Here is a 22,736-nt window from a genome sequence, read left to right as displayed (position 1 = left end):
GGCATTTTGTATCCTTGGAAGGGTCGTCTACCAACCCTTAAATTCAAGTGAATCAATATATCTAACGTTTTCAATAAGAAATAGGATAGACTGATAGATCTAAACTCCTTGGTCGGCATATGCGAGCTCTTAACGGCTTTCAAGATGAACGCAACCACCCTAACCTGCCTCCTGAAATATAACCGAATATAGTGCAGTTCGTATAGATGGCTACCAACCCATTACACGAAAGCGTGCCAGCTCGCTGCAGCTGCACTAGTAAAATGCCATCTGGCTCAAAGAACTTGAATTGTTTAAATTACTTGATTGCCCCTGTCAGGTGGTATTCAGGCCGAAAAACAATGTGCTGTCTGTCTCAGGTGCTACGAGAGATATTATCTCGGAAGGTGAGCATCTAGGAGCGCTCTGACTGCTCAGAATCAAGCTGCCATTCCCATCTTTTAACTACGTTTGTTCAGAAAGCTCGAAAAGGATACACTGCCCGACTCAGATTCTCCGAGAGATATTACCCCAGAGGAAGGATTGCTCAGAAAGTGAGCGTCTAGGAGCAGTTCTAAGTGATCAGAATCCAGCTGTCACTCCCACCTTTAAGTAAACGGAAATAATGTGGTTCCTTACGAGGAAGCGTCTAAACTTTCCAGACTCATGACAGTTTTCTACCTTTCCGCAAAAAGCTTTCCACGAAGAGCTCTTGGTCGTGCTTATTTCGGACTTGTAGATCTTATTTTCAACCTTAAATTATAACGAAACCACTTTTCCGATAACGAAATATATAAAAAGGGTTATGTATGTAAGCTCCAACTTTGTTAATAAAACTTTTTAAGAGCGTATCCCACCAACTCTTCCATGGTAGTTGCATACCGTTTGAAATCGAATCATAATTTATCACAATAAAAAATGGCAAAAATGAGCTGGCAGAAAAAAGTTGGTGCAACAACAATGCGCTGGTGTTGAGTGATTGTTGAAGAGCAGAAAGACAACAGTCAGCGTAGAAAGTATGAAAATCAGCAGTAGTAGAAGGTGTACTAGCAGCCAGACAGCGCCAAAACCAGCATAGCGGGATGGGTTGCGCGTTAAAGGCAGGCTGGCAGTCGGAGGCTGCGATGCCATGACTTTTGATGCCTACAGACACTTCAAACACAATGCATATATATACACATACAGTATATATGTATGTATGTCACGCCACATTTATGATTTTTGAGTGGGTGCCAGCAGATTTGCCAACCAAAAGCAGTAAACCACATGGCTGCATGCACCAAAAAGGCAAGCAGACAGAAAGGAGGCAATAAAAGGAGTCAGTAAGTCAATGCGGCACAGTTATGATTACAAGCTAGCTGCAGCACTAGAAATGGCGTTAGATCGAAGGCGCGCGCAGGCAAATAAGAAAACATGATGGTGCTTACACACACACATAAGAGCGCGCGCAGCCGAAGTTAACTTCAATTTAAAAAAGGCGTCATAATTTTCACCAAATTATCAGCTGCTGTACTTACCGCAGAATTCAATTCTTTTGCGCTGGTCTTAGTTGAGGTGAGGAAGTGTGGAAACATGTTGCAAGGTTTTAAGTGAAAATACATAAAAATACCACAAAATATTAGCGGCAGTGCGGCAGCTGTTGTTGCAAGCAGCGCATTTCGAGAAATTACGGTGAAAAGCGCAGGCTGCAGGAGCGAGCGCAGACAAAAGGAAAGTTTGATGATGCCTGCGAATTGCAAATAATTTATAATTTGAGCGCGCACTACAACAATAACAACAACAACAATTGTTGTTTGCTAGGTTAGGTTACAAAATCGCTATAAGTCAGCGCCTTGCCAGGCGCGCCGCGCATTGCGCGACAGCCACAATTTTCACCGCTACTGGCGCGCTAAGTCAGCGCTAACCAGCCAGCCGCTAGCGCGTTTGTAATTGTATGTGTGTAGTGGGGCTGCTATTGGCAAACGCGCCATCAACAACAGTAGTCGCGCTGCGGCTGCGCTTACATTTTTTGTATAACTCTTTTGTTGCATTACTTTTTTGTTGTTTTAGTATTTAGATTTTTTTTGCAATATTTTATTATATCAAACTACATTTTTTCATCAACTAACTATTTTTTTCTCCACCATTTTCATTTTTCCAACTCCATCAAGGCGATAACGGGCGCATCGAGTACGCGATTACGTCGGGCGATGATAATAACGACTTTGAAATTGCTGCCAACGGTACGATACGTACGCGCCGTGAACTTGATCGCGAAACGAAAAGTTCATACAATTTAATTGTAACCGCAAGAGATTGCGCTCAAGAATTTCCAACAACAACAAGCACAACAACATATGCATACAACGACGGCGCCTTCATGCAGCAGCAGCCGCATCACCAGCAACAACAGCAGCGACGTCAGCGGCAACACCGGCAGCAACAATATGTAGAGCAACAACCGCAACAGCGTCTATCATCAACAGTACAGGTAATTTGCATGCAATAGAATGGTGTATAGAGCAATAATATGCTGCGATGTGCAGGCACTTCCTCAATAACATCCACATAACATGTACGCTTGTGTATTCATTTGTATGGCTGTCTGAAGTGTAGCAGAAATTTGATTTTTGCAACAAATTTTAGCCCACCGCCCATAGCAGCGCGGCTGCGTGCTTGTGTGTGTGCACTTTTAATTGGTGCGCATCGCTCGCGAATTGGCGCGCAGCACATCGTTACTGCCACGCAGCCAGGCCTTCCGTATGCGCGCCGAGTGGCCGCGCGGTCATGCCGGTGGGCTGTTGTTTTGCTGATGATCTGTTAAATATGCGCTGCTATGCCAGTTATGGCCGGTGGGAAAATGTTGCATAAGCGCGTGGGTAAATGAGGCGACTTCAGCTGCTTGAATAAAGGCGCTGTGGCAAAGCGCTACAAGAACGAAATCTTAATAGGATTAGCGTTGCATCAAATTATGCCTAAGGCGTTAGAGTTTATTGTAGCGTTAACTGTTAAGATGTTTTAATGCAAACACAGTCGCTTAACTTGTGGTTAAACAATAGGTAGGCAGAAAAGTTAATAAAATTAAAATTTTCGCCGAAAAAGTCAGGAAGTAGGTATTATTTCGATATTTCGATTAGAGATTAGAGCCGTCTTCCAACTTTTTATTACGCAGTTTTCTTCGGTCTCCGTATTTACCTTTTCGTTGACTCATTCTAGGAGCCACTAGGTTGTGGTCTAAATAGAGTAATAAGACACTGGAAGAAGATGCAGAGGATACAATGACCATATGGACAATGCGAAGCTCAATTCAAACAATTTTTTCTCATGAACGTTCCATCTAATATATTCTAGTATCATCTTCAGAATGTCAGCTATCTCGATAAATTTTATTTTTTGGTCTTCCAAAACTATTTTGTGGACTTTTTTGATATTTTAATCAGCAACTGCCTCTTTTTCTCTTTTAAGACGAATGGGTTTATGTTTTTCGGTGCGCATATAGCATGTAAGAAGTTTACCGTCGCATTTACATAACGATTTCGGTAAACGTTGGCGCAATTCCCGTACCTTACCTTTTGCCGAGAGACGTTTCTCCCTAAAGCAACCTTTGCCGCTTGACTGATGTTTGGGATACGTTTTAGTCACTAAAGTTTTCTTCGCTCAACACCCTTTTGGCTCACTCTGGCACACAGGCAAGCTGAAGAAATTTCTGCTTAGCATGTCTACCGCATAGCTCTAGAATTTTGGCTCTCAAACTTCGACTTCTGTTTCCTGACCGGTGTGTTCCGCTTCCTATGTATGCACATAGTGTAGTCCATAATTCTAGCAGAGGCTCCCCTGCTGGTATTGGCGATCCGCTGGATTTAGTTACCCTAACACTGTCAGTGGTCGATAGATTTCTAACGACTTTGCTTTTCTTTTCCTTCCCTGGTGGGAGTAGCCTCGCTGTAGCCCAGATAGAGGCTGTATCGAACTCTTTAGTAGACTTGGTGAGTCCGTCACTCTGTGTCTTATATTACCAGAGATAAGTCTGGATAATGGTTCTGATCTCCCTTCACTATCCGACTCCGTCTTCTCCTTAATTTATTTTTGTGAAAATTTTGTGAAATGGTCCTCACTTAGAGCCGCTATTCGTCCCCCGAAAGGTAGTCTCCTTTAACGGTCCCAAAGTTGTCCCTCAAGAGGTCAAGGCGAGGGTTGACGACCGCCTTTATGAGGCATTGCGTTCAGAGCTGATCAGTGTAAAGTGGTAGTTTTCTCAATTAACATCTAACACTCTGAGGCTGGTATTGTTTTTAACGGGAACGAGGTAGATGCAGCATTAGCCCACCAGCCATTTCTGCTGAGTGTCATATCAGCATATTCTGGTTGCAGAATGTCGCAACCACGAGCCAAGGATTCAACCCGAAATTAAAAAAAAAAAACATTTATTCTTAATCCATGTCGAAGCTAAGGCAGGTCCGTGTCGATGCAGCAAGTAGGCCCAATCCCCCAGTTTAGTCTAGCAGCAATATATAATGTACTAAATTGAATTCATCATCTTTATTGGAGCAGACACCACTTACGCGGTTATAATCGAGTGCCAATCGTTCTTCCTTTTCTTTGGCCCGAATTGGAGATTCCGAGTGTATCAAGGTTCTCCTCTACCTGGTATTTCCAACGAAGTGGAGGTCTTGTTCTTCCTCTGCTTCTCCCGGCAGGTATTGCGTCGAATATTTTTAGAGCTGGAGTGTTTTAGTCCATACGTACGACTTGACATAGCCAGTGCAGCTGCTGTGTTTTGATTCGCCGAACTATGTAAATGTCGTCCTATAACTCATGCAGCTCATGGTCCATCGAATGCGATATTCGCTGTGGTCAATGCGCAAAGGACCCTACATCTTTCGCAGAACATTTCGCTCGAAAACTCGTAATGACGACTTATTAAATGTTGTCATCGTCCATGCCTCCGCACCATATAGCAGGAGAGTGATGATGAGTGACTTGTAGAATTTGATCTTTGTTACACTGTAGTTTTCAGTAGCCTACTCAGTCCGAAGTAGCAACATATGGCTCAAGTAGCTCACGACTTCCGGTCTTAGACCAAGAATCCAAGTATCAAAAAGCACCTATTTGAAGACGAGCTAAGGTAAAAAGTCGAATCATCCCATCCCAGGGTTGTGAGCTAGATTTGAACCCGCTAACTAACTGATGACTGACTTTTCATAAAAAACTGAAATACTCACGATCTACTCCTGAAACTTATTTATCTTTCCGTTCACCAATACGGTCGGCCATCTAGCAGCTGTTACTAAGTACTCTGAGACACTTGAGCAACAAATTTCACCAGCGGGATACACTTACTATATAAGCATTAACAAACACATCTCCATAAATTGCGCTGCATCTTTGAGTGTACCAAATTAACACACATAATAAATGTATTTTGATAACAAAAGTGCGAATGCTGCTTATCATTAAAAATGCCAGCGAACACACACACACGCACACGCATATATACTCAACTTTGTGCTTTTTTCGGCAGCTTTAAGTCCCTTTGCATTGCTTGCACTCGCATTCCCCATCCTTGTTACGCGGCATTGCTTGCATTGCTTTCTTGCCCCGCGCACAGCATGAATTATTCGCATTCGTACAGTTGTACATATTCACAGTTATCAGTTAATTAAAGTCATTCTTTACATTGAGCTGCGTGTGCACGCGCGGCTTCGTTACCGCAACACTCTTCACGAATGTGTAAGCGAAACAGCACGACTTACCTTCACCCATCGCATCGTATATACGAGCATGAGAGGCTGTAAACCTTTCGTGTTGTTGCTGCTGTTTGTTTTGCTGCCGCTGCTTGGCGTATTGTAACAAATTTCAAGTTTATCTTTTTTATTGCTGTAATTTATTTAAATTTTACAGCTGATACCGTTGCCAACAACAACAATAAGCAATGCGGAAAAATCGGAATAAGAACGCAAGAGAAAAATCACTTTGCACTGCACTCACTTAAAGTGGGCAAAGTGAGTGGTATCAAATATTTATGTACACCACGACGAATATATGTTTAAACTTATATTTAAACTTATAAAAAAAAACGCATAAAACGTTCATGACATTTACTTTTTGAAGATAATTTCATTTAAATGTTGAATATGGGCAACTTTTTCGAGCATTTCGGCCGGAATAGCCCGAATATATGTATGTATTTACAGAGGGCAAATGTAGATTACGACTGTGTTCGGTGGAAGAAAGGTGAAATATTATTTCGTGTTTGCAATACCTTGCAACATTCGAATGCAGCTATGCTGTTTCGCATCTTATGGCGGGCATCCATTTTCAGGTCACGCCAGCTGTACATTCCCATTTCAGACAGGTCGCTATGCACTTGGTCCTTCCTTTGGATACGTGGGCGCCCTTTCTTCCGTTTACTATTCATGGCTCTCGAGCCAAAAAAAAATTTCGCTGAAACATCATCTTCCATGTGAACCCTTAACTATATCCAGCCCACCGTAGAGCTCATTCGTAGTTTCATCTTCTTCGACATTCATCGCTCAGGCGGACGGCTCCAGAGATCTTGCGAAGAACAGTTCGCTCGAATGCTTCAAGTCTTTCTCTTTTCGGTTCGTTATCGTCCAAGTTTCTGCACCGTATAAGAGTACGGGAATAATGAGAGACTTATAAAACAAATTTTCTGCTTTTTAATTACCTACCGATCCCAAATGAGCTCCTTTTTGGCAATAATTATTCTAGGCTTGATCTCCGTTATTATATTATTGGTGGAATTTATGCTGGTTCCGAGACATACAAAGACCTTAACTTTTTGAAATTTATAGCTGCCAGCGATACCTACGACATCAATATCATCTATGTACCCCATCAGCAGTGTACTTTTATTGTAAACAGTGCCATTGCGGTTCAGATTAGCGGGACATACAACTTCTTCTAGTATTATATTGAAGATGACTGACGAAAAGGAATCATCCTGCCTAAAACTTCGTTTTGTGTCGAATGTCTCCGAGATATCGTTCTCGATTTTAACGAAGCGTATGAGTCTTTCAGGGATACCAAAATTTTCGGCACAAATGTGATGGGGTTCGATCTGATTGTCAAAAGTTTTATTCAAGATTTGAATTGTTGGGAAAATCGGGTCTATTATTTATTTACCATATCAAAAGCCACACTGTTAAGATCCAATCAGTTCATTTAAAGCTTAAGTCTTCCACACAATGTTGTCCCCCTTATATGCAATGTTAAAAAGCCTGAAACCGCGATCATTTGCGCAGACTGCGGGATCTGTTTTCTTATGGACTCATGTTCCAATCATCGGGCAGCCAAATCATGCTTCGCAACTGGAACATGCGACTTTTTAGCTCCTCGCCGCCGGCTTTAAACAGCTCAGCCGTTAATCGACTAGCCCCTGGGGCTTCGTTGACCGTCGCAGCACTGTCTTTGCCATCAACAGTTTCGTGTAGTGTTCCTTCCAAATTTCGAGTGTACTCCGGGTGTCTGTTAACAGGTTTCCGTTGCTTTCTTTTTAGAAGCCGGCCCCGGCATGAACCCATTTGTTTGCTGCCTTAACTTTTGATAAAGTTTTCGGGCCGAGCTTCTGCTATGCAGCATCTCAAACTCTTCTTCTTTACTAACGTAGACACCGTTTACGTGATTAAAGCCGAGTTAACAACAGCGCGCCAGTCGTTTCTTCATTTCGCTATTTGCCGCCAATTCGAAATACCAAGTGCAGCCAGCTCCTTCTCCACCTGATATCTCCAAAGAAGTGGAGGCCTTCCTTTTCCTCTGCTTCCACCGGCGGGGGTACTGCGTCCAATACTTTCAAAGCTAGAGCGTTTTCATGCATTCGGATGACTTGACCTAGGCAGCGAAGCCTGAACTATATTAATAGTTCCATTGATTGCGATATTTGCCGTTGTCAATGCGCAATGGACCATAAATCTTCCACAAAACATTTCTCTCGAACACTCATAAGGCCGACTCATCAGATGATGTCGTTGTCCATGCCTCCGCACTATATAGTAGGGCGGAAATGATGAGAGACTTATAGAGTTTGGTCTTTGTTCGTCGAGAGAGGACTTAGCTTCTCAATTGCTTACTCAGTCGAAAGCAGGGTGTAGTTGCGAAGAGTAATCCTGCGTTTGATTTCACGGTTTAAGCTCTTCGCGCGATTTTTCTTACTCTTTTTTTATTTTTTGTTAAAAAGAAGTGGGTTAACGGTTTTTCTTGTTGTAGTTTCTGCATCTAAAATATCAACAAAAATGTAATAATATATATTCTTCATTGGAACAAACTGATCGGCTGCACTCAAACCTAATTATTTCCTGATATTTTGACAATTGAGAATATTTAGTTGTTGAAGTCAACAGTCATACCAGCCAAAGTCAAGCCTAGATTATATTAGGTTTTAATTGAGGTTTTCACTGCAACCAATGGTTTATCTATCCTCCCCTCTATCCTTTATCTCATGTCCTCACAAAAGCCTCTAATGAATTCCAGGAACTAGCTGAGCGCTATTGAGGTTTTATGGTCTCTATCCATATATAAGGAGCCAAGGGCTATTGGGGTGATCTGGATATAAGAATACAAGGACTTTAAACATTCCTCTAGCGATTGCTTGGTCCCTACCTTAGCACTTTATTTGCTGATTTATTCCAATAATTCACTTAAACTGTTCTTTAGGCGTCCTTACCCAAATACTTATGAGGCGCCGGAATTATTATTTTCGAAACTATAATAACACAATTCAAAGCTTCAGCTATTAAAATATGATTTTTTTGTATTACCTTGCTTATATTAAATACATCCTCAGCGTTTGCGCAAATGCTTAGGCTCACACAAAATTAATGCTTTCACATACCTGCGCATACATATCGGCATTATTCTTCTCGCCAGTGCTCTGTAGCGGTAAGTAGGCGTTGCGTTGGTTAGCTGCGCGTTGCACCACAGGCTGTCGCCGCGCATTGGCAATCCACACTCACATGGCCAAGTGCAATCAGGCGACAGGCAAAGCGACGTTGCAAGCAAATATACGCGCACATAGCGCATGTGGCAAGTGCATTCTGTTTACTCGGCGCATTACTCAATTCAGTTGTTGTCATTGTTTGTCATATTTGTTGTTGGTGGTGGCATGTGGCCTGCCATCCATTTGGCCATTACGCGTGTATGGTGTTCGCGGAAAATATGCAACAACTTCATTAATAATATGCGAATCTCTCATTAGAAATCTGCGAGCAACTTCATTTATATTGCTACCTTTCAAATGCAACCACAAGCGTGGCAGCAATTTCCAGTCATTTTTTTGCTGCGCATAAAAAATTGAAAATGCGGCGAAAAGCACACACGTGCGCTAATATGGGTGCATTTAAGTGTGTGTGTTTGTTGGTGTTTACCTTTAACTGCTTTGACCGCTGCTGACACTGACATTGTGCGCTTTCCTCCAACGGCAGTGATATGTGCTTTTTCCATTTGCGCGAATATTTGGATGCGCCATTTTTTACGCCAAGCGCTGCTTAAATTTGATTTTCATGCGTTATGCGTTGTTTTTGTTGTTGTATGCGGTGTGCAAATGCGCACATTGGCGTCGTATGTTGCTCGGCCTTACGCTTTTGGGTTCAGCTATCGCCACTTTATATCTGCGGCAGTTATTCTTAGGCTTCTTTTCGACTTTCCAGCATTGATGCCACACCGGGCGGCGCCGCGCCGCCGCTACAACACGCTTGCCATTGCACGTATGTGCTTTTTGTTGGCTTTTCGTGCTTATTTTGATTGGCGTACGTTGCAACTATGCATGGGCCACACGTTGCACACACCTTGCCACAACTTTTGTTGCAGCCACTGCCGCTGCTGCGGCAGGTAAAGCAATTTTTAATGAAGCTAATAAATTTTCGTTAATGTCCACAGCGAATAGATTTGCAAATTTAAAGGAATTGCTGCAGCTTAAGGCGCTGTAAGTGCCATCGCAAGCAATGCCAGCAACGGCAATTGCTGTCTGCAACAGCAACAAAATCAGAAACGAGCGAAAAATGGCCGTCGCAGCGCCTGCATGCAACAAAGTGCGCGCGAAATGCGCTACAACAAATTTATTGCGATTACTTTGCAGTTGTTGTTGTTGGCTGCACTCTTTGTTTTTATTGTTGTTATTATTGTGTTAGTGGCAGCCGCCATTGCTGCTGTTGATGTTAATAAATCGTTCGCAATTAGAAATTGCATTAAAGCCTAAATGAGTGCGCTGTTGCGTTTCGGCTTTTTTCGTCAACAGCAACGGTGCTTTGTCGTTCGTTCCTTCCTCCTGTCTGCTACCGCGTTTCCTGCTTTGACATGTATGCTTTAGTTTTTGTCGGCGCCTACGTAACTTTTCCTGCGCCATTAACGCCTGCGGTTGCCGATTGCTTTGGAGAAAGCTTACAGATTTTTCTTTTGTTTGCCGCGCGTCTGTCCGTCCTATTTGTGCCGTTGCCGTGGCTATTGCCTTTGCCTTGGCTACCGCTTTACCTTTTTACAGTTGTGCAGATATTTAATTTTATTGCAAACAATTTTATTAAAAATGTTCTCACATTTTCCCCAACAGCAGTCGCTTATCGTAAAGCGTTTATCGGCCCCAATGCAGGCAGCATCTGCTTCAGTGCTGCTGAACCCGTTCGTGACTCGGCTGTTATGATTTTTATTTTGCGGCTAGAAATCGCAAAAAGGTCCATAACATACATTGCGTTCCTTTTTTTATTGTTATTGTTGTAATTAAAGTTCTTCATACATTCGGAAAAGTTTGAGGCAGCAAATGGCACTAAAATATCTGCAGAGCAGTGAGTAGCAGAAAACTCAGTTGAGTGATGCTTCTGAAGTATCAGAAAGTATCTATCAAACTGGAGAATATATATATATATATTCTCTTTGAGAATGTGTCGCCGTTTAATATTAAACTCGAAGAATGCCAAACTGTTAGTGCCCTGTATATATTCGAGGTTGAAACGAACCTCAAGCATCTCATATATTGTCTTCTCTTTGAAAGTGCTCTCGTGTCGTTATCTCCCTGCAGATGATGTTGTTCTCATCGTAAAAGGAAAATTAATGGATTCCGTTTACGAAATAGCACCAGGTTAGCTGGTTCTAAGTTACCGGATTAGTTACCGGATTTTGTCGGGCACAAGGATGTTTTTATCTTCGGATCTTGGATTAAATCCATCCTACAGATGGCCCCCGATGCAGATGCATTGTTGTTATCAGATTCTCGTAAGCTGGGCATCTTAAGGGTTTCGAAACTCTCTCTCATTTCGTATGCATCCCTGATAACTTGGGCCACTACGTTGCATAACCTTCTCCAGCGGCATCTTTTCCATGCCCGTGACTCCGTGAGAGTTTAGGTAGTTGGAGTCGCGGGAAAAGAATCGCAATGAGCTTTTTCGAGGGGCATCAAAGTTTAGGGGGAATGTTGGGGGGAGTCTTCTGAAAATTTGAAAGAAAGAAAATTTGAGGTTTTTCACAGCGACCTATGGTCTCTTCTACTCGTCGGGAGCTCTGAATCAACTCTTGCTTCAGTCTGCCAGAATTGACAAATATTTAGTTTTAATGTGGCTTCTTTTAGAGAGGTATGAATCCACTCCAATAGCAGAGTAAAGGAGAGTACTCACGTACTCACTAGCGGTAGCATCAAGCCTATTAAACCTGGCTGGGTGCCTGATCCAATTCCTTTCAGGATGCCAACGAGCAGAGACTCTCCTGTTTTCGTACATTGGGATGTTGGATATATGAACTTCCCACGAGCTTAGCATACATTGGTCAGCAAACAGCACTTGTGGGATTGCGAAAGTCTTCGGGCCAAGAGTGGAACAAAAAGCCAGGCATTGACACACACGCAGTGAGTCTGCAGATTTGAAGAATGCAATTTGACAAAGTTGCAATGAGGAAAATGAGGTGGAGACCTCTAGATACTTTCTTCTGCACTATCCAGTTTTGGCTAGACTAAGGTTTAAACAGCATTGCAAGACTTTCTACGAACCCAGCGAAATCAATGGAGTAGATATTAGTCGGCTCAATAAATTTGTGGCTGGCTCTAGGCGCTTGTAAATATGCGACGGTGTTTTTGAGAGAATATGAATATGAACAGAGTGGCTAAGTTGTCCGCAGCTCTTTTGAGTTTTTGGCTCTCTATAATACTACTACTACTAATTTCGAGCATATTATATTCACTTTCGTTTTAAAATTCCGGATTTTTTTTTTGTTATAAAAATTAATAAATATTCCTTACATCTTCTCATTTACACAGGTCACAATCGTTTTGAAGGACGTCAACGACGAAGCGCCGAGTTTCACCTCGCCTAATGAAACCAGTGTGCTTGAGAATATCGCACCCAACACTGTCGTCATGGTCGTTAAGGCCATCGATCGCGACGAGGGACGCAACGGTTATATCGAATATTTGCTCGACGGCAAAAAGTCAGCAGTCACCAACCACGATTATGACGATGAAAATAATATACCCTTTACGTTGGGCGCTGTTGATGGGCTATTACGCGTTGCCGGACGCTTGGATCGTGAACTGCGCGCCAGTTACCAGCTCAACGTGACCGCACGAGATCGCGGCGAACCACCGCAAGCCACGCATATGCAGATCACCGTGCGCATACTGGACGAAAACGACAACAGTCCCGTCTTCGATCCCAAACAGTACTCGGCTTCGGTGCCGGAGAATGCCAGTATTGGCGCAATGGTATTGCAAGTCGCCGCAACCGATATAGATGAGGGCGCCAACGGACGTGTACGCTTCTCTATCGCTGCCGGCGATGATAACCGCGACTTTAGCATTAGTGAAGACTCAGGTGCTGTGCGCGTCGCCAAGAATTTGAATTATGAGCGTAAATCGCGTTATGTGCTGACGGTGCGCGCCGAAGATTGTGCCGCCGATGTCGTGGCCGCAGCCGCACAGCTGCAGTTAGGCGGCAAAGTAGGCACTGCGAGTGGTGCGAATATGGTGGTTGGCGGCAGTGGTGGTGTTGTTGGCGGCGGTGGTGGTGGTGGTGTTGGTGGTGTAGCGGGCGCCGGTGCAGCTAAGCATGGTGTGGAGCAGCGTGAGACACGCTACGACACTGCCGAACTGACGATCATCATCATGGACATCAATGACAATCCGCCCACATTCCTGCACTCCCCCTACCTGGCGTATGTGATGGAGAATGTTATACCGCCAAATGGCGGCTATGTGCTGACAGTGGAGGCCTACGATGCCGATACGCCGCCTTTTAACTCGCAAGTGCGCTACTTTCTGAAGGAGGGCGATACAGATCTATTTCGCATAAATGCATCGACAGGCGAAATATCATTGCTGCGGGCGCTCGATCGTGAGGCAAAGGCTGAGTACACGCTGACGCTGGTTGCCATGGATACAGGTGAGTCCACATAATGCATAATTTCCAATATGAAAAATATGTATATGAATGTTTTACAACAACAAAAAAATAAAAGAAAACATCGCAAGCAAGCTTGTCTACGGCAAGTAAAAGCTGACTTTTTGCGGCAAGCTGAGTGCGCGCAAGATAATCTTAATGTTTTGGAATTTGAGCTGCAGCAGCCATGCGGAGTCGGAGTCGGAGTCGGAGTGAGTTAGAAAGCAGTAGAGACGCAGTGCAGCGCCAAGCGGGCGGGCAGCTACACAAAGTGCTTCTGGGCATTCCCAGTTGGTTGTGTGCGCATTCATATGCATGAGCGTTGGGCGCAGACGCGATCATCACATGCGCGTACACGTTATGGCCAAATGATCATATCAACTTGGCGTTCGGCTTTTCGGTCAGTCGCACTGCTGTTGTTGTTGTTGCTGGCACTGTTACGGTTGCCGGTAGGCTGACTGGTCAAGCGCAGCCATGCCATATGCAAAATACACTGTCACTGTCTTTTTTTTTGGCCAGAATTTTTGCATGTTGCAAGCGCATGTGTGTATTTGTAATTGAATGCCGCACATATACACATCTATGTGCGCATATATATATATCATAAGCTGGGAAAGGAGGTGTTTCCCTCGCCGGTAGTAAACACAGCTACAACAGCACCTTAAGTACATAGCTCCGCTTGCCTGCTTTCTTGTTGTTTTGTGTTGCGAGTTGCCTTGCAAACGCCCTAGTTGGACTTGAGAAAAATAAAAAACAAAAATAATGCGGAAACTTGACTTGTTGATTTGTGCCTGTTCGTGTGCATATGTCTCGTGTGTGCTGAGGCATCTTACGCTTCAGCTGCGCCTTTCTTTCTGCGCAGTTTACTCATACGTTGCATCTCAGTTTCATTCATTATCTGCGCGGTTGTTGGTTGCTCTGTGGTTTCGTTATTGTGCCCCTAAAGAAAATACATTCTGATAATTACAGTAATTTGTTAATGTTACACTCATGACTCTTTCTCTGTTGCAACTACTGCTGTTTCTTTTCTTTTTCTCATACGGATTTTCATGTGTCTGCATCTACAGGTTGTTGCATAGCCGCTCAGAACGCAGTCACAGACATCACGTTGATTATATTAGCTTGGTATCAAAAGTTAAGGCACACACTTGCACCTACGAGCCTTACTCCTTACTCATAAACTGAATGTTGTTGTTGTATATAAACAGATTTAAAATTCAAATATATACTTTGCATGGCTTTCTATGCTCGTACATGCCTTCCAAAGCTCATTTCCAATAAATTTTCCAAACCCTGTATGAACTCTTTATATTTCGTGGTAATATAAACCATCTAGTATTTGACTAATTGCTAACCTTAGATTAGTTAGAAACAGTAAATTAAACTTATATCATATATCAAGCGATTTGCTTCATTTGAGGTAGTGGAAAAGCACACGAAATATCTTCAGACTACGTTAGGTTAGCTTATAAGGTTGATCTTTAGCGAAACCTCAGCTGAACATCTCAGAATGCCGAGCTGTTGTGTTATCTTAAAATCCAACATTTTTAATGTCAGTTTCGTCTTGTCTGTCTAGTTCGCCGAAGGTAAGACTGCCGAGGTGTTTCATTCTCAGTCTTGTAAAGGCTGTTCAACGAAAGAGAAAGTGTCTGGATGCTTCCTCCCCACAACTTTGAAAGCTTGTGCCAGCAAAGATTTTTATTCCTAACGTATGAACGTCTATTGGACAATATCCAACAACAATCGTTGTGATTTACGTGAGCACATGCCGAAGTCGGCCTAACCTCACGGTGCTTTTTTAAAGCACATAGATCAATACAATGCGTTGATCAGCGCCCCAAATGATAAATGCTTTCTGCACATATTTTTTGGTTCCAATTGGTCGGGTAGAAGTGACACTTTTTCCACCTTGGTCGGGTGATCTCAAATCGATCTAAAACCTCTGCCATGCTGTGGTTCCGGAATTTTACAATCCTACCTGCCTTTAGGTTTAATCCACTGCCACCACGATTATCCCCAAAGGGCCAAACCCAATGAGCAGATTGGAGCAAACTCCAAAGGCTAACTGCTCCGCGTGATATCAAATACAGTCTCTGGTCAGACCTTGTAGCTTTTGCTAACACCAGTTGAGCACCCAACTTTAAATGCCTTTTCATTAGAAGCAACATCGTTCAAAGTCTATAATATTAGTTCAAGCTGAGTATTAGATTACTAGTTCAGCCAAAGACTATGCTGAAATTTCGAGGCAAGCCAAAAAATACAGACATAGTGACAGACAGGCGTATTTTACCGCTGACAAATTCTACCCCCTGCTGGCTAGGGTTGGACAATGTCCAGTAAAAATCTCTACGATTGCGACAGGATAAACTTGGAAGATCTACTATGTTCTACTCTAGGCCTAAAGATCTTGCAGTCGCACAAGAGGGGCACGTTGAGTGCATGGTAACCTCCCTGAAAGAATCTACACATTGTATCAGTATGTCTACCGACACTTTAATAACAGACATATGTGGCTGAAAAGCTTCACTTTCAACCAACTAATCCATCAAGCTACTTATAATGCCTGTTAAAAGCTAAAGTTATCAGAGCTAAAGGAGAACGCAGACTTTTGTAGAATTTTATACTTTACTGAGTGAATTTCATAAATATATTTCTTTTATGTATGCAATCTACCTTTGAAACACAATAAGAAAGCGTCTTGTTAGTTAATTATGCCAGACTCCTTTTCTATACCATCCTGTTTATCTTATTTTTTGATGTCGTAAGAGACTCAAATAAAGTTTTTAAAGCGACAATTACATAAATAAATTGAAAACATATTAGTGAGGTGCAAAAGCTCTCCGAAAGCTTACAGCTTGTTTTGCGAAAGCTCACTGTTCACTTTATGAAAGCTCACTATGCACGCTCCGAAAGCTTGCTATTTGTTTTTCGAAAACTCACTGTTCACTTTCTGAAAGTTTACTATTCACTCTCCAAAAGCTTACTATTCGCTTTCCTAAAGCTCACTTTTTCTATCAGAATGTTTCTAATATTATATTAGTAACGTACGAAAGCTTACTACTCGCTTTCCGGAAGCTCACTATTCACTCTCTGAAAATTCACTATTCACTCTTCGAAAGCTTACTACTCCTATCGGAAAGCTTCTAACATTATAATTATAATTCAAAATTGCATTCTATAAAATATTTTCAAATTATTTTTGAGCGTCTGCAAGTCCAGTTGCTACAGTTTCTTAGCACATTTTTGCAACATCTTCATCCCGCATCTCTACCATACTTACAAGATCTCTACAGCTGTACACATGTATAGCAGAGAATAATATGTAATTGCTACTAATGAAATGTGCAATAATAAAACTCCGTACTTTTTTCTTACTCAATCAACGCTTATTGCCACAACACATCTTTGAGTTGTTGTAGTTGTCGGAACAACATATTACGAGTAGCAGGAGATCACGCGTGAGTGCAGGCAGTTATCATGGCGCGTACACAGCTAAACAAACATGTTGTTGTGTTGTTGTTGTGGTGGCTCGCGGCACCAACAAGCAACTGGCAACAACAACAACCAACGCCAGTGGCAAGCTGCTTATTGTTATTGCTGTAGCAACTGGCTGCCAGCGGCTGACATTGGCAACTAACACGCATCTAATGCTAACTGACTACAAACACACACACACAACAGCAACTCAGAATCACAAACATACACATGTAAGGGTAAATATATATTTGTGTGTTGGTTTGCGCGCCAGCATTTCACTTATACAGAAGAGCAGTAGCAGGAACAGCAGCATGAGCATCAGCAGCGGTAATCGCTGTACCGAGCGGCTAATGATGACGATGACGTGCTTCGACAATAATAACAACAATGCTTTCACATAATAGTTGCTGAAAGCTGCTGGTTCTAAGCGTAGCAATGTTAGCAGCAATTGGCAGCCCGCGCCATGGCGTTGACAACATTTTGAGCAATTTTGCGCTTTTTATGCTTTGGCAGCAAGCCCGCGCTCCAGCTTCATGCGGTTATATAGTTTTACTAGGAGTTTATATGTGTGGCATGCTATTGCCTTACATATCTCTGTTGTTGCCAGCGTTGCTGTTTTTCTCGCTACTCGAATCGCTGTTGCTACTGTTGCTGATCGATGTCTTTGCTGCGCTGCAGTTGGCAACACAATGAGCGCTGTTCGCATGTGTTGCCGCGGCGCAGCTCCAGCAGGCTTTATGGTGGCTAAGATACCCATTTTACTTGAACAGAAGGCAGCTTTTTGCTTTATAAATAAATAAGCGGGCAGCAGCAGACAAACTCGCACACAGATGTACGAGTAAGCGAGTCTATAAACTATGGAATGTCCTGCTATTTGTTTTGTGGGAAAATTTTTCACTCTCGTGTATGCAAACACTTTGGATTTTGTTGTTGTTCTGCTGCTTTTTGGTCTAGTTATAACCAATTTTGATTAATATGTATTGTATATGAGGAATTTAAAGCTCCTTGAGTAAATAATTTTGGGTAAATAATTTGAATTAATAAAATTTCAATATTATAATTTTGAAGAAAATAAAATTTAGAATTTTTAAAGCTTAAAAATTTTACTTTTGCAAAAAAAAATTTTAAAATTATTAAAAAAACCTAACTAAAATATTTAATATTATTTAGACATTTTTTATTTATTATTAATAAAAGTTTCCACATTTACATTTTGAAAAAATTTAAAAAAATTTAAATTTAAATTTTTATTTTTTAAATTTAAAATTTTCTTAAAAGGAAAAATAAAATATTTGAAATTATTTTGAGACATTTTTTTTATTCTAATTAATAAAAATTTAACTTTTACATTTAAAAAAAATTAGAATTTTTAAAATTTTAAATTTTACTTTAAAAGAAAAATAAAATATCTAAAATTATTTTGAGACATTTTTTTTATTTCTCATTAATAAAATTTCAATATTTACATTTTGAAAAAAAAATAGAGTTTTAAAAATTTCAAAATCTTACTTTTTAAAAAATAAATAAAATATTTAAAATTATTTTAGGATTTTTTTTCTTATTAATAAAATGTCAACCTTTACATTTAGAAGAAAATAAAATAAAATCTAGAATTTTTAAAATTTCAATTTTATTTCTTACTAATAAAGTTTCAACATTTACATTTTGAAGAAAATTAAAAATAATTTAAATTTTAAAAATTTCAAAATTTTACTTTTTGAAAAGTAAATAAAATATTTAAAAGTATTTTAATATAAATTTTATTTTATTTATAATTACTAAAGTTTCAACATTTTCATTTTGAAGAAAATAAAAGTTAATTTAAATTTTTAAAATTTCAAAATTTTGTTTGCGAAGAAAAAGAAATAAAATATTTAAAAAAATTTTTAGAATAGTGAAAAATAAAAAAAATTTCTTAAACTTATTATAAATGTTTTATTTCTTTTTTTTCAAAAACAAACTTTTAAAAATCTAAATTATTTTTTATTTTCTTCAAAATGAAAATGTTGAAACTTTAGTAATTATAAATTAAAAAATATCTACATAATAAAATACTTTTAAATATTTTATTTATTTTTTGAAAAGTAAAATAATTTTAAGAAATTTTTTTATTTTTCACTATTCTTCAAATTATTTTAAAACATCTTTTTATTTTTCATTAATAAAATTTGAACATTTACATGTTGAAGAAAATAAAATAAAATTTAGAATTTTTTAAATTTCAGAATTTTACTTTCGAAAAAATAAATAAAATATTTGAAACTATTTTAAAACATTATTTAGAACAAAATTAAATAAAATATTAAAAAAAATGTTTAAAAATTAATAAAATACTTAAAATTATTTTAAAACATTTTTTTGTTCTTATTAATAAAATGTCTACACTCAAAACTCAAATTCACTAAATAAAATACCTACAGCTTTGCAATAAGTACAAAACACACACACACTTCTTTATAAATAAGCGCGAACATCCCTTTGAGCTATAGGCAACGGTAAACTTTCGACAATGTCAAAATTCTAATAGTCAAATGTCTTGCAACGCCGCAAGGACGTGTAACGCGACATGCGCTCAACTGATTTCTGCACAACTCAAATGCATTGTGACCTAACAAAAGGCATCTGCCGCAGTGGCATCAACGCCAACACCAGCGCTGCAGAGACAGATAAATCACCATAATTTACACGATGCAATATTTACAAAGCACGCTGACACACATACACGCACACCTACACGTGCATACACTACAGCATTCCGTAGAGCTAGCTCGCACTTGTACAACAACCATAAAATTGCAACAATGGCTGCAATAACTGCCTGCAGCACACTTTTTCATACAACACATAGGCCGAGCTTGACCACATCAATCGTAAACTCATCAAGTGTTGGCAACGATTTGATTGTGTTGCATAGCGCCCGATGCCGACTGTGTACTCGTTGAAAACCAATATTTGTTGTTGTGAAGGTCAAAGTTTTGTTTCTAAAATTCTATGTGGTTTGGCGTAGCGATATATACTTACGCGGGCATATTACTAGGTTGGTCTATACTCTAACTGTTTAAACTTTTTAGTACCGGTATTTGATGTATGGGAGCCAGGCGTAGTATTGGCACGATTCTAAGCCAGGGAGGGATGTCATCTTACTTTCTTTGCGATATCTCACATATTGATCGTATATAGTAAACAGAGTAAAGTCAACCAGCAGTTCGAAACTATTGATATTAGTTATATGGGGACTAAGAGAAGCATTGACCCAATTTTACTCAGTTTTGCACATTCGGAAAAAGTCTCCTAATTTCAATAATATATCTCACAAATTTATCGATATTTTAGGTAAAATGTCAACTATAAGCACTAGACTCAGCATATCCGATATCTAACATGGGCCGAATATATTTTTAATGAGTTGCTCACAGCTAACATATCTCTATGCCAACCATCCTTTTCTATGTTTACTCAAAACCTTCTTTCCCAATCGAAGTGTGGTATCATATAGTCGGTGCTTGCCGAAACACCATTTTCCACGGAGTTATGTCCGAAAGTTTTGTATTTAAATTCTCCAGCGAAAAGGGTTATAGGTGACAAGTTAAGCACTTATCCAAGAGCCGTCGTTGTCGTGGTCTTAAGAGCTCCCTTTATTCACAGTGCAGCGAGCTTTAGAGTAGATTTCTGTACGCCTGGCCATCATACTACTGCACCATACAACTGAATAAGTCTTACAATAACACTAGTGGATAAGAGAGGGAAAAGCACTCAGGTTGTGCCGAGCATCTGCCTACATGGTTATAAGGCCCTGTGGAGCCTTTTCACTCTTTGTCTTAGTACAAGGTGTGGTCGTTGTGAGAAAGTCGTGTCCCAATTATCGAAGGAGGTCTTCATGAAGAGCTTTTGTATTTTCTCGTGCCCACAAACAGATTTGTTATCACCGGACTCAACCCCAGACCCGCTTACAAAGCCCAATTCTAGATTATATTGAAAGCGGTCAGAATAATAATGCTGAGAGACCCGTTATTAAGATGGAAATGTCATCTGCATGTGCCACAAGCTTAGGGGCTTTGCCATCTTAAGGAACTGTTCTTCTAATTTCCATTGGATCAGAAATACCCTTCAGAGTGCCTCTACAGACTTCCTTTGTCATTTTACCTAAAGTTGGCTCACGTCCATTAACAAATTTTAGACTGTTGAAGCCTTTCCAGACCGGTTTAAATAGAGTTGAGACCAATTATCCTTAAGAAAAATAATTTGTCGATACAAATTTTGGACCACCCTAATAAACACCATAGGCAAACATATGTAATTGCTGTTGCAACAAAATACATTACAGCCGCTAACTGCCAACAACAGTCGTTCACAAACATATTAGCAATAACAACAACAATATGTATCCACGTATGTAGGGTTTGTGGCACAACCGAAGTGTAGTATGCAGCACGATATAACAAACGGCGACCAGCTCATCACGTCACTTTGGCGGAAAACGCAAAAAATCGCTGCAAACCATAAATTTTAATTTAAAGTTGCTCTCTACACAAACATGCCTACAACGAGCTTGTGGTCTCATATGATGTCATGCGGCAACAACTTGCTGCGCATTTTGCTAGAACGATGCGCCACGAAAGGTAACAGCAGTTGACCAGTTGAAAGCGGTCCAAGTGGTTGCAACAAACACTGCAACCAATAGTTGCCACATGCATGCCACAATAGCAGCAACAACAACAATAACGGCAACAACGCTATCAGCAACAACAACAGCAACAATAATAGCAGCAACAATAATAATAACAACAACAATAAAAGTAACAACAACAAGAATAGCAACAACAACAACAACTACAATAGTGGCAATAACAACAATAGCGCATCAATTTAGCTGCCGCATGCAATGCCGTTGCACCAACAGCAGTGCAATATTGCTTGCAACCGCTTGTGGCACGTATAGTACAGTTTGGCCGCTTGACACATTCGCCGCAAACGCTGCTCTGTGCATTTTGCTGCCTACTCCCGTTGTTGCTTTTTTATTGCTTGCGCTCCCGTTGTTTTATTTGCCTTCCTGTTTTGTTGCTGGCCGCTGTCGTCGTCGTCATCGAAGTCGGTCGACGACGTCGCATTCGCGCATTCGCCACATCGTGCCGGTCAGATCAAATTCAATAGCGTTTGTTATTCAAAATATTTCCGTCATTCTAATGAGGCCGGTTCATGAAAAAATAATCCCTCAACTCAGCAGACACAGCCAACAAACAACAAACAACGTCACACCGTGTGTTGCGGCGTGGAAGATGCTTTTGTGCGCATATCACTAAATATTTAGCCGCTCGAGGGAGTGCGCATGCGCGCTCTTCAGCGGTGGCGGTGAACAAAAGCTGCGGCTCAATTGAAAATGAAGCAGAGCAATGTCGGCGCGAATATAATAATATGCTCGCGTACGACTTTTTTTCGGCTTTCGGTGGTGGGTAAGTGAGAATAAATTGCGTTGAAATACTAGAGGAATTTCATGTCTTTCATGTCTTTCACACATTCACACGGCCATCACGGCTGCCAGCCTGATGAATGAATACCGCTCTGACAGTGGCTGCAGCAACCTTTGTGACAGTGCTGACAGCTCTGGTGGGTGTAATAAATGACGTCGCGGCTGCGCTCAGCGGCAGCAGACCACGCGTCCTGGTGGCTTTTGGCGCGACAATGCCGTGAAACAAATAATAGAACTCAATTTTATTGTAAGCCCAATGATAATGGCTTCATTCCGGCATTCATTTCTATAACTTAAGTGGTATTTATCACAAATTAAATCTGCTATACTCGTATAAGTGTAAATATGGTACGCTTCGAAGCAAAATATCAGCTCCTTTTCTCATGACTGTTAGACAAAAATTTTAAAATTTTGTTCATAATTTTAAAACTCTTAATTTATTCTTCAAAATCTATGTAGTTCCC

At 40.7% G+C, this 22,736-nt stretch overlaps 1 protein-coding gene across 1 annotated transcript in view; it reads left to right on the top strand.

Annotated features, from left to right (window-relative positions):
* The window catches only part of LOC126754235 (cadherin-related tumor suppressor), a 267,652-nt gene that overhangs the window by 214,977 nt on the left and 29,939 nt on the right, over positions 1-22,736 (top strand). Inside the window, exons 5-6 of the mRNA XM_050466216.1 lie at positions 2,130-2,449; positions 12,212-13,331. Coding sequence (XP_050322173.1) covers positions 2,130-2,449; positions 12,212-13,331 — 1,440 coding nt within the window. The remainder of the gene's footprint in view (positions 1-2,129; positions 2,450-12,211; positions 13,332-22,736) is intronic.

This window comes from Bactrocera neohumeralis, chromosome 3, assembly GCF_024586455.1.
Source record: "Bactrocera neohumeralis isolate Rockhampton chromosome 3, APGP_CSIRO_Bneo_wtdbg2-racon-allhic-juicebox.fasta_v2, whole genome shotgun sequence".
Classification (NCBI taxonomy): domain Eukaryota; kingdom Metazoa; phylum Arthropoda; class Insecta; order Diptera; family Tephritidae; genus Bactrocera; species Bactrocera neohumeralis.
Note: the sequence above shows the minus strand (reverse complement) of the source record. Positions and strands in the feature narration are given on the sequence as shown.